The sequence below is a fragment of the Tyto alba genome, unplaced genomic scaffold, assembly GCF_018691265.1.
Source record: "Tyto alba isolate M040663 unplaced genomic scaffold, T.alba_DEE_v4.0 Super-Scaffold_20000042, whole genome shotgun sequence".
Classification (NCBI taxonomy): Eukaryota; Metazoa; Chordata; class Aves; order Strigiformes; family Tytonidae; genus Tyto; species Tyto alba.
The window spans coordinates 9,376,269-9,388,628 of record NW_024881293.1 but is presented as its reverse complement, the minus strand read 5'-3'; the positions used below and the strand labels follow the sequence as shown (position 1 = coordinate 9,388,628).

Sequence of the window (12,360 nt, the reverse complement as noted above, 5' to 3'; positions counted from 1 at the left end):
CCGGACAGAGCAAAGGAGGCGGAGCCCGGGGTCGGAGACGCTTTATTGGAGGGGACCGCGCGCGGCGGGGCGGGGCGAGCGGCCGCGGGACCACCGCCCCGCCCCTCACGCGCCGCTGCACGCGGCCCCCGTGCGCGCGCATGCCTCGCCGCCACGTGCGGCCCCGCCCCGCGCGCGGCCCCGCCCCCAGGCCGGTGCTCCGGGGTCCCCCGCGGGCAGGACGGGCGGCCCGGGTGCTCGGCGGGCACTGAGGAGGCTGCGGGAGGATAAATCCTAGGGCAGTCCGCCGAGTCCGTGACCCCTCACTGCATCAGCCGCGGAAATTCTAGAGCCAACGCCTCCTTGCCCGCTCTCTGCCCCAGTTTATTAAGGCACTGCGCAAGTGGTGGGCTGTGCTTGTTAGTAATTAATGATAGGAGTGTCTTAAGGCAACGAGGTAAAGTTAGTTAACATTTCAGTAATCAAAATAGTTTTGCTTTAAACAGCAGTAAATGGGCTGAAAACACTGCAGGTTTCGAGTGGAGAGGCTGAAGATGGGCACCTTCAGTTGATCTGTCTCTTCCTGTAACTCATGAAGGCACATTCCACACTACAAAAGGAAGAAAAAAGTTGGACAAAGGACAGTCTCCTTCAGCCCCTCACTGTAACAATCCTGCATTTTAAGAATTTAAGATGCTAGAGACAGGTAAAGAGGGATTTAATAGTTTCCCTCGTTGTTTTTCCTAGGTTTAGTTTCCATTGTGTTTACACACTGATTATTTCTCACCCAGGAATATATATCTCTTGCTAATGGTTACTGCGATGTTTGTTACTGTATTACAGCACAAACTTAAAACCTTGTCCTCTCATGAAATCCTTGGCCATTACATGAGAACTCAAACCAAAGACTGAACTGTATATTCCCTGTCTCACTATCCTGACCCAACATCATCAAAGACTCTACTTGCAAAAAGCCTACCCACTATGGCAGTGCCCTTGGAACTGCCACGCTGAAAAGGCCTCATCCAGCAAGAAGCTGAGGCAGATGAAGAACAGTTCTCAGAAGGGAAGCATATGGTGTTTCTCCTGATACTTTTATCACATGCAGCTGTAAAAAGGCTGTTCCTGGTTTCTAAGTCCTTGGTACTTTCACCTGTTTCACTCTGCACAAGTGTTTGCGATTCATGTATTGGAACTCCCACAGTGGTCACAGTTTACCACTTATTGCAGGCAACAGTTTTTAAAGCAGTCACTGCTATTCACCAGTCAACCAGTTAACACCATCTATTCCAACCCTATGAGGAATCCCCATTTTTGTGAAACTTACCCAGAATAATGATGATGATGATGACAAGGAGAACAACAGTTATCAATATTGCCCACATCTGTGGAAAAAGCCATACAACACTTAAGACAAACCATGCAGCAGCATTAACTGGCCTTTAGGGTAGAGGAAAGCAGCCCCTGCAAGGTACTTTTGCACTGTGTAAAACATGTCAAACTTCTTCAGTAAGCAAGCTTGTTTCACCATTACCGCTCAGAGATGGTAGGCTGTGCACACAAGCAAAGCAGACCAACAAGTTATTTTCCATCGTGCCTCCATGCAAAGCCTGTCTCAGGTGACTATGCAAGCAGAAGTAAAGAACTATTAAACATAATTTCTGCTCTTGCCCTGTAACACACCTTTCACTGTTTTTGTTGCTCAAAGATGATTCCAACCTTTGCCAACAGCTCTAGGTACAGCAGTCTGAGTGAGCTCCTTCTGCTTAACTTCCTGCACATTAACTCAACCTATGCACTTTTGTCTTTTCTTCCTGTTCCCCAAAGCATCAGATTACTGAGGTGTTTCCCTCTGGCCATTGCCATCTTAGACAAGGTCTTGCATCAAGCAGCACAGTTGGTAATCCAGCTTTTGGTTACTTCACCTAACCACCATGCCACATTTTAAAAAAAAAAAAAAAGCTATAACTTAAATATTTAACATTGGCTAAAGTCACTTTTACTTCTGCTTTTTTGAGATACCAATTGTAATAGTGATAACTGCAATACTGTATAGTGTAGGTATACAAGCCATGGTTACCTTACAGTTCTTCCACCAATACTTTCTTTTCAGCTTGGCTGCACTGGTCTCAAACTGGGAAGCTCCTGCTTGCAGTGCATCAGCACGGTCATCCAACTCTGACAGCTTCTGATCTCGCTCCAACACCTTGTCCACATTCACTCTCATGATGTCAACCACCTATATCAGTTTAATGCTTACAGTAAGTTATCAGTTGTATCACCCACTATGTAACTTCGTACTCGATGTTTTCTCAGAAATAGGAGCTATTGCCTTTTAGTATACCCAGTCATAAACTTCAACAAAACCATGAAATTCTCTTGTGGCTGGAAGCCCCTAGTACCTACTTTAGAATGTCAGTAGTGTCAGCTATGCTGTGCGGGCACTCCTTTAAGCCTGGGAAATAATTCCTGACTCACTTCAGGAAGAACTGAGGCATATAAACATGATAGTCAGCCACATGTCAAAAAATACTGTCAGTAGCCAGCCTGGCTTTTAGACTCCTCAGAATTATGGACATGTCCTATTTGCCATTCAGCCTTCATTGCTACTGATGAGAGAAAAGCTTGTTCTTTGTATGAACAAAGGTGTTTATCTTTACTTATGTCAAATCCTCAAGCACCAAGCTTGCAGCTAATGTTTGGACACTGGTAACTCCTACTTCCCCACTACAGCTGAATGGATTATTGTTAACCTTTCCAAGATGACACAAGTATAATAAAGCAAGCTGAATGATACTAGGCTTCCCCTTCCTACAACGAATGAAGGGGAAACTGCTTCTAGCTATATAGGTTTCATGAAGGAAAATGATTACCCTGATATCAGACTATACTTTTACCTCATCTACTTGGTGTTGAGTCTGCTGAAGACGACGATTACTACTAGCAGCCACATTTGAGTTTCCAGGGATATTGGCTGACCTGCAGTAAAAAAAAGTAATCGTTACTCTGTTTAGCTTTTGATATGCTGTGTTTTTGGCTTTAAGTGGATATGCTTAGACTACGCAAGTTATCTGACATTCCTGAAAACAGGGAACTTGTAGCCTTGGAATAAATATGGGGCATTTTCCTACTGGAGAGGGAAGCGATGTTTTAACAGCTGACAACAGGTATAACTCATGCAGTGTCCCAAATATCTTGCCAACAAATTGTCTGACATGCTAAAAGACAGCAGTGGTTTGCTAATACTACAGTTTACAGTAAGGCATATGATAACTCCTACAACAGTTCATAGGGCTCAAACATTCAAGAATTTGGGCTCAGGGGTGTTTTTGTTTTCCAATATGAACACAAACACGAATCTTCAAGCTACAGTAGTTTACAAAAAAAATTAACTACAGAAATCTAATGGTTATTCTAACTACGTGCTCTTCCAGTGGTTGCCTCTGACTCTATTCCTTTGGAACAGCTGACATGGAGAAAGAGAAAGCACAAGGAAAAAGCACACAGCATACACAACAATTTACCTCTGCTCAGCTTTGAATTCATAACCTCAGGCAGTCGAGTTCTTTTTACCAGCTGCAACACTCTGCATCGTTGTAGTGGATGCAAGAGCTTCTGTACACATTTCCCATACCCTTTTCACTGCTATGTGAAGTCTTTGTTGCATATCTTCGGAATTATCTGTACTCAATTTGCCTTTCCATGGTTTCATTTCTTCTGCATCAGAAGCATGTACTGTTCAGTGCATCCCGATACTCAGAAGTGCAGAATCTGAGTATTGCCTGTATTTCCATGTTTGCACACTGACTTCTAATTTGCATTTAGCGAGAACAAATGTAAACACGCACAACGAGCAAGCCCGGAAGCCTATACGAAGCTCAAGAGCACAATACAATGTAACTGTCTGTGTTTTGGCACTGAAGTCGCCCTTTCATCCTAGTTCACTGCTGGTCCCAGACTGAAGAGTTGCGGAAGTGACACCTCTTCCTGAGAGCAGAGATTCCAAACGACAAACGAGTCACTAGAAAACGCTGTCTCTGTGCTCCAGCTACACGAGCAGCGCTTTCAGAGACGCCCGCGGTTACCGCGGAGCCGCCTGGACAGGACAGCCCGCCCCCGCAGAAGCCAAACGCTCCGGTACCCGGCCCGAGCAACGGCCTCGGGCGTGCGGCCCTAGCGAGGGCCGGGCTCGGCCTCCCGCCCCCGGCCGCTCCCGGAAGCCCCCGGCCGCTCCCGGAAGTCCCCGGCGAGCCGGGCCGGGCCGGGCCGGGCCTGCTCCCGCCGCCACCTCCCGCCCAGGCCGGCCTGGGCCCGCCGCCGCTCCCCGGCCTCCCCGAGCGCCCGCGTCGCCTCGAGGCGCGCCGCGACCCGCACTCACATCGTGCCGGCGAGCGTCGGGCGGCTCCGGGGACAGCGCGACCGAGGCAGCCCCAACCGAGAGAGCGCGACAGAGGTAGCCCCGAGGGAACCGCCCGTAGTCCCGGCGGCGCTCAGGTCGTGACGGCGGGGCGGGGCCTGGGGCGGGGCGGGGCCTTGGACCACGCCTCCAGCGGGGGGCACGCGGGGAAGCACGCCCCCGAGTGGGCGTGGCCCGGAGCAGGGAGGGGACAGCGAGGGGAGTGTGGGGGGCTGTCACCGCCGCGTCAGGCGCCGCGGGACGGGGTGCGTGGGTGCGGGTGTGGGTGCCCGGGGCGGGGCGGGAGGAGTTTGTCACTCGCCCCCCCACCCCCTCCCGTTTTGTCCCATAGCGCCCTGAGGGGAGCCGGCCCCGCGCGGGCGGGTGTTCACACGTGACCATGAGCGAGGGAGCGCGGGCCAGGCCACCCGGTGATGGCGGCGGGCGTGGGCCCGGCGGGACGGGGAGCGGGGCGGCTGTCCCGCACCGTGCCCCCCGTGCGTGGCAGGCGGGTGGGGGACAGTCCGGAGTACGTGGCGGTGGTGCGCAGGTGTCGTGCGTGGGTGCACGCCCCGGCCGCCTCCCCTCTGTTAGTGCCCCTGGGTGTGTGTTTTGGGGCGTGCGGGACCCCAGCTCTCTGTGCCAGCGCGCTCGGGAGTGGCGCGATTAACCTGCCTTACTAGCAAACACTTGGCCTGAACCGCTGGGTCCATGTGGTGCTTTTGAGATGTCATTGTGCTTATACAGTGGGAAAAGTATGCATGCTGTTTGTTTGGTTTTTTTGCCTTTTTTTTAAATCACACCAGCGTGTGCCTAGCTACACCTGCAGGCAAGTGGAAGATGCTGAAGGGTGAAGACCTGCCAAGGGAGGTAGGTTTGTTCTTATCCCTCTTGCTGGTTGTGAAGGGCTCTTGGTGTGACCTAAGCCCCGAAGTACACCTGGGCTCATTTCTCAGAGACCCAGCGGGGTTACGTCTGAATGGGGTCTGGCTGGGATGGCATTGATGGTCTCCATCACGTGTATGGTGCTGTCTTTTTGTTTTGTGACCAAAACAGTGTTGATAACACATTGATGTTTTGGCTGTTGCTGAACAGTGCTTGCGTGGCATCAAGGCCTTCTCTGTTTCTCACACAGCCCCTGCAGCGAGGAGCCGGGGCTGGGCGAGAGCCTGGATGGGGACAGCTGTGCCAAACAGACCGAAGGGTTATTCCACGCCAGATAACCTCATCCTCAGCAATAAGGCGGGGTGGCATAGTGGTGGTCTGTCTAAGATAGTGGGCTGCTGGTGGGAGGTAGTGACTGCATCACTTGTTCTTACTTTTGTTAGTTTCCTTTCTTCCCTTAATAAACTATCTTTATCTCACCTCATGCATTTTTTTCTCACAAATTCTCTTCTTCCATGCCACTGGAATGAGCAAGCAGCTGCCAGGTGCTTACTTTCTGGCCAGGGTCAACCCGCCGTGATACTAAAGTAGAACCCAGCAATTAACAGGTATCTAAAATGGAAAATCAAGGAAGTATCTGTGAGCAAGCAGTGGAGTTAAGTGCTGATTTCTTTTTAAAGAGAAACATAATTAAACTTGTTTCTCTGTAGTCCAGAAGAAACTCTCTTAATGAAATTTCACCTTCTATCATGGTCCTGGGTTCTGGAAGACCTTATAGTACGAGCATAGTCTTCCACGGACTTTCACAATAGTTTAATAAAGCTGTTTTCCCCTGCTAGGCTAGCCTTGAAGTCAGGTACAAAAGTTGCATTATTGGGGGCTGATTCATGTAACTTGCATGTCTGTTCAGTGCAATAGTTACTAAGTCTCAGTTATTAGTATTATTGTTAAGTATGACCTCTTAGGTTTCTGCATCAGCAGACATCTTAAATTCTACCAAGGTTCACCTCTGATTTGTGCATGTTGTAGGGTTTAGCATTCTACTAGTAGGTGTGCATGGTTTCTCATGAAAAGCCCAGACACCCTGCCATGGAAGTGATTGTCTACTGAAGAAGAACTGAAAATAATTTGATCGCAGAAAAGCTAGTCATCCACAGATGAGTATGTAACTGCCATGTTTATACTACTCTATAGAACTGCTTTAAGTTGTGTTAGAAAACCTAATCAGAATTGGTGCCATCTAAGGGATGGTGAAATATTTACAAATATGCAGTATTATGTTGCCTTATATAATTTCACAAAACACTTCCAAATTTAAAAAACTACAGCATATTGCCTTTCCACCAAACCAGGCTGCTAGCTGCAGCTGGGCAGAACTTGTAGTTTAAGGACAAATGGATTTTTGATGCTTTTGTGTAGTTGCAGTCATCTTGGCAAAACCTGTAATTTGCAGCTTGGCTATTATGGGTAGGTTGGTACCCAGTGCCTGTCGTTTCCTTTGTGGTGAACGAGCGGGGACAACATTCAAGAGGAAAAGTTTCTTCTTGGGGTGAGGGCCTCGTGGGGAGAATCTGGCAGAGTAGCTGGCATGTACAGCTTTTGTCTAGCAGCTGCCAGCGCGGGAGCCGCCGGCAGGGCCTCAGCTCCCAGACAGTAGCACTGAACAATGTCATGGGGCTCAGGGCTGGCCTCTGAACTGGAGAAGGACTGGGCTGGCACTGCCATGCGGGGCAGCTGCAGAGCACTCTGGGCAACAGCACCCTTCAGCACGAGACCCGGAAGAGTTTGCTGCCTGAGAAGTAAAAGAGTTCCTCTCAAACGTGCTGCTTAACATACCGGGTGAAGGTTGCACACCGGAACACAGCAGCAGGAAGGGCTGCAGATCAGGAACTGTGGTGTTGCCTTTAGCAAATCCCACCATGCTCCAGGGGCTGCGCACCCGCTCATGGGTAGGCTCCGGACTGTTTAGATTATAACCCGTAAAAAACTAGATGCTACATACTAGCAGGTCATGTAGGAGAAGAAACACGTTTTTTTCATGGTTACTTCGAGTGACTGAAGGAGCACATCACTCTCTTAAACTGGGATGGAAGAGACGTGTTTAAAAAAAGGCGCACACTTTGTATGGGGAAATTTTCTTTGTTTTTAATTTACAGCAGAAAGAATATAAAGCATTCAGAAAACATTTTCCATATTTTAAGGGCAATTCAAAACATTTTGCATGGTTCCAGCAGCTGAGTTCTTCAACAGATCCATTGATTCAGTGATGCTTTACATGCACGGTTACAAAAATAAAACTTACAAAAGAGAAGACATCTATACTAGTTTTACATGCAAGTCTTGGGGACCCCCCATTGGGCACCAGCTATTGTGTGGAACTGCCATAAGCGTGCAACCAGAGAGGGGGTTCATGTTATATTCTGTATTTCTTTCACACAGTATTACTGCTGTCGAATGTGTTTCACAAAGGAGCAATTCCATTATCAGAAGACAGAAGATCTGGCTCCTGGCACTTGGGAACGCGAATTTTCCCGGAAAGCTGCACTTACTTATCTTCCATGAAAATGTAAGTTCCACAACCAAGAAAAGGGTGAGCAGAATCACTTCACTGCAGGGGGAGTCTTTCTAACTCCCCAGTGATACACTGAAGGGTTATGACCCGACACAACAAAGCACTCAGGAGCTGTACTTAGCTTCAAGCACGCAAGTAGTTCTGTTGCGCCCGTGGAATTGCTTGCATGTTTAACAGCAAGTACATGCTTAAACGTTTGGCTGAAGCAGGATCTAGATTAGTAGATACACCACCAGGCCCATGGATCTGGAAGAGTAATTTGAAATAGCTCTGTATATTACTGAATCTTTTTCTGTAAAGACAGGGAGTTAAAACATTTCCACTGAGGTCACTACTCTTGCTAGGAAAAGGACGATTCTATATTGTCACGTATTGGTTAATGGAAGCAACGTTTCCGTTTCAAAACGTCAGAGTTCTTCCAGTATTAATACAGAGCATTTCCAATTCATTCCAAAGGAGATTCTTCAGCATCTCCTGTTCTGTTTTTGCACGAGAGGAAAATTTAGCGATTAAGGTCCCAATTCCATACAGTAAATTGAGGCTATGAGGCTGCCCACAGGCACAGTGTGAGCACCAGGCCATTCATTTTGCTTTTTTCCCTTTTTTTAAATTGAATCAGGTCATAAAGCAGCAGTTCAGAAATGTACAAGAGAATTCTGATAATGAGCTATAGCACATCTACTGTAATTCAATGCTGGCAGTGAAAAGAAGTAATTAAAAACAGGTACAATTATAGAAAAGGCACCAAGAGCACTGACCCCAGTTTTTTTGCCACAATCTTTGTTTTTACTCTTCTTTTAAAGACACCAGTTTAAAAGCTTCTTACGTGTGAATATTTTTAGGCTTCACAACAAGCCTTGCGTTTAAACACTGCAGTTGGTGGCCGGGATCAAGCAAGAACAACTATTCCAAAACTAACTATCTCAAATTTACACCAGTCCATTCAGAAATTTTAAACTGCCATGAGCAAAACAAACACACAGGAGCAGTTTCTGATCTCAGACACACGTACATAACCCACAGTAACAACATGGACTTCAAGAGTTTCTTCCCTTACATTCCTGTGTAATAAAGATCAGAACCTGGTTCCCATTGTCAAGAATTTGTGACAGTTTTAAATTAGTAGTTCAATTTAAAAAAACCTAATTTCTTTGGCTCCTCACTATGTGGAAATAGCAATATACCATGACACCCCTACAAGATCAGTTTGCATCTTTTTTTAAGTTTTACTTAATTTTTTTTTAATTTTTTGTGCAATTTTTATTACATTTTCTGACTTCCAGCAGGAGATATGAAAATGTGAAACATATTTTCTACTTTTGTACTATTTTTTTTTTTTTTTTCCATTTTATGTTCATTCTAAGTGTTCTTTATTGGAGTGAGTGTATGGTGTTAAGCTAGATACGGTTTTTGTACTCTTATGATTATCTGCTTTGCAAAAGTAACTTAATTTTCTTAAGCAATATTAGCATTCACATTACTTGGCACCATTGGCAAAAAAAAAGTAAAAAAAAGACGGGGAAAAAAAAATAAGAAGGAAGGAATAAATAAATTAAATCCAACCAAACCAAACTCCTGGTAGCCAAAATCAAATGTAAACATATCCTTTTTTTTTTTCCTTTTTTTTTTTTTTTTTAAAGTAACGTTGCTCTGCCTTTTTTTCCTAAGTCTAAATACAGTAGCTCTTTTTTGCCATTTAGTCATGCTTTAGCAAAAATGTTCTTCTAAAGAACATTTAAAATAAAGTTTCTTATAGTGAAATAAAGTTTTTGTTTCATTTTACAGACCATAGCCACTAATGCTTTGCTTTGTTCATTTCTTTTTCTTGAGTTCATGCACATATCTCTTTGTTTTAATATATACAATATGTACAAACAATACATCCACACTCTTCTCGTTCATTCAGACAAAACTATACAAATAATAATTTTATCTTGCCAAGTTTTTGACCCTTTGTGAATAAAATATTTAGTAATTAATCAATATATTCCCTTTCAAATATTTTTTCTCATTTTCCATTTCTACCTTCTATATATACAGAAACTGCCCAGATTTTGATGAAGTAGCCAAAATAAGAAATTTACTGGCCAGAATGCAGCACCACTCTGATCTTTAGGTGGTATAAAATGTCCAGGCAACATATGTATGTGACTCTGCAAAATGACAAGAGGTTTGACAAGTACTTAAAATAAAAAGCTACATTTGACAAATTATTTTAAGAACTTATTTAAAATAATAGTACATGAAAGTAAGGCTAGAAAATAAAGTGCTGAATATGAAAGTACATGACAATTGATATGTTTGCAGGTTCTAGTAAAAATACCAAAAAAACTTTTTAAAACTTGCTTAAGCTGCTCTCTCCGTTCCTCATGCATTACCCGTTTATCTCATACACCAACCCCTTCTGTAAGTTCCCACGGGATGTATTAAAAACCTGCAGATTTAAAAAGTTGCATTAAGTGTGCTGTAGAGATTTAAATAAAACACAAAAGACAGAAGTGCGAAGGAAATGAGGATGCATGGACCCAATAAAGATGTACTGATCTAAGCCCCTCCACTGAGACTCTCAAAGCTTCAGTTTCTTGGAGATGACTGACAGGTGCAGGAACAGCATTCTTGTGTTGCTTGTGCATTCCCACCTTTTCTTAACAATATTTTTGGTATAATATTTGTACAGTTCCACATGTTGTTTAATACAGCCCTATATGAAAAGGATAATTAATCGCTTCTTCCTTCTCGGAGAATGAAGCAACTCACAATTTCCTCCTGGTGTCTTTTGTTTTCCCCATGATCCAACAGAAGATTGAGTTCCAAGATGTCTTGCTGAACAAATTAAAAGTTGTCCATGAAAGTGCAAATGCAATGACCAAAACATTACTGTTAAAATCCTGCAGCTGGTATTTCCAGAACTGCAGTGGGTATTTTTGTTGTTGTTGTTGCATGTCTCTGCTAAAAACAGAAAATGGAAACAGTCTGAAAAGCAATGTCACATTGCTACGGGATGCTGCTGCGTATCTTCAAGTTCCTTGGCCTTTTTCAATTCTTTCACTCTGAAAAAACAAAGAGGAGCTATATAACACTTCTATTCCAACTCTTTCAGGACAGAAAAATCAAAATGATTCCTCACTCTAACCTCCGGTGCAAAAGAGCCAGCTCCCAGAGAAATGACAGGAGAGTAATATGTTCCTGACACCATAAACAGTTGGAAGTGCAAGAATGGGCCACTAGAAATCAGACAAAACACATTTGGAAAGATACACTTCTTTCCAGCTATTGTTTTTTCCTGATGTTTGTAACTACAGCTGTACTTCATTCTGGTATTGGCCTGTTTAATGGCTTGGAGGTTTTCTGGACTGCTGCTCATTAACTGCTTTTGCAGCCGCCTGCTATTCCAGCTGTTACAGCAAAGGGGCTTTTTCATGTTGACCTCTTTTCTCCATACATCGCTGAAGCAGGGACAACTTGATGCTGTGCCCAGCGCAGTAGAGGAAAATCAGTCAGTCAAACTTACAAGGGCAGCTTGATGTTCATATAGAATCTCACATAAGAAAGTGTTTATATGAGAGTAGAAGAACCGGTATGGGAGTGAAGAAAGGTAATTTACTTCACACTTACTCCAGCTGCTAGAGGCTGTGTTTTCTAGCATGTTGTTGGTAGTAGATTCATGTTTTCTCCTAGGCAGCAGTGGAGGACATTGCGTGCCAAGGGAGATGAACCTACAATGTGGGAGAGTCATTCTCCCTAGATGTGGCCTGATGCTTCAGTTGTCAACTTTATAAAATGCATGCAGTACATTACCTCCTCTAGCACTTGCCAGCATAAGAACTAAATCATCCCTGAAAGCTGAAATAATTAAAAATTAAATTCAAAGGATGAAGAGGAAGAACTCATTTCAATCCCATCAAGTAAAACAGAATTCTGTGTCCATGCTGGAGTAGCAGCAATGCTTTGCTCAGGCTAACAAACTGGCTGCATGTCAGCGAAGGCTCTCTACAAAAGAGCCAAAGCAAATCCACAGGGACTTCCCGTGCTGCCCCTAAACCTGAAGGCAGGTGCCCAGCTGAGCCTGGGGCAGCTTGGCTCTGCCTCCTTTTGCAGGGGGCTCCCTTCTGCAGCGTGACCCCTTTGCCACGTGCCTTCCCTCTGCTACTGCAAGGGGAGGTCCCTCCTAGAAAGAGTAGAACGCAGCTGAAATTAAGGGGCTTTAGCAAAGTATGTACATGCCCAACTGACATAGCAAAAACTTGAAAGGACAAGTAAGGAAGGTATGGTACAAAGAATCGTGTCAGAGCTGCAAGTCTGTGTAACAGAATCCAACTAAGAGTGAATTAATTTAACAAAGCCTAAGTAAATATAGAGTGTGAAAGATGCTGGGAGAGCTAAGCAGCAGCAATGCCAGTTTGTAGCTTCTGTACATAGACTTCCACTCACACATCCTCTTTTGGTTCTTGCACCAGCCTGCTGATAGAAGGATACAATGAATGCTATAAACTGACCTCTATAAATCCACCTCCATTTCACTGTTTTA

General features: G+C 44.9%; 2 protein-coding genes and 1 long non-coding RNA gene across 12 annotated transcripts in view; 1 reads left to right on the top strand and 2 right to left on the bottom strand.

The window, feature by feature from the left end:
- Positions 1-342: 342 nt before the first annotated feature.
- Positions 343-4,499, bottom strand: VAMP3 (vesicle associated membrane protein 3). Its single transcript, XM_042794424.1, has 5 exons — positions 4,358-4,499; positions 2,877-2,958; positions 2,060-2,218; positions 1,307-1,364; positions 343-589 (listed from the first exon to the last, which is right to left on the bottom strand). Coding segments are annotated over exons 1-5 (321 nt in total). The 5' UTR covers positions 4,360-4,499; the 3' UTR covers positions 343-569.
- Positions 4,500-4,602: 103 nt separating this feature from the next.
- LOC122153637 lies at positions 4,603-9,362 on the top strand. The gene is made up of 2 exons (XR_006165488.1): positions 4,603-4,641; positions 5,182-9,362. It is a non-coding gene; the product is annotated as an uncharacterized LOC122153637 (long non-coding RNA).
- CAMTA1 (calmodulin binding transcription activator 1) overlaps positions 7,386-12,360 on the bottom strand; it is a 324,174-nt gene continuing 319,199 nt past the window's right edge. For all 10 annotated transcript variants that reach the window (XM_032993178.2, XM_032993179.2, XM_032993182.2 and 7 more), the window contains one exon: positions 7,386-10,882. In XM_032993178.2, coding sequence (XP_032849069.1) covers positions 10,819-10,882 — 64 coding nt within the window. In that variant the 3' untranslated portion in view covers positions 7,386-10,818. The remainder of the gene's footprint in view (positions 10,883-12,360) is intronic.

What these genes read in the sequence shown, in the direction of transcription:
- VAMP3 (XM_042794424.1), bottom strand. An exon ending in ATTGGTGGAAGAACTGTAAG is followed by an intron (nt 1,365 to 2,059) that starts GTAACCATGGCT and finishes CTTTTTCCACAG; the next exon opens with ATGTGGGCAATATTGATAAC. An exon ending in CATCATCATCATTATTCTGG is followed by an intron (nt 590 to 1,306) that starts GTAAGTTTCACA and finishes TTCCTTTTGTAG; the next exon opens with TGTGGAATGTGCCTTCATGA.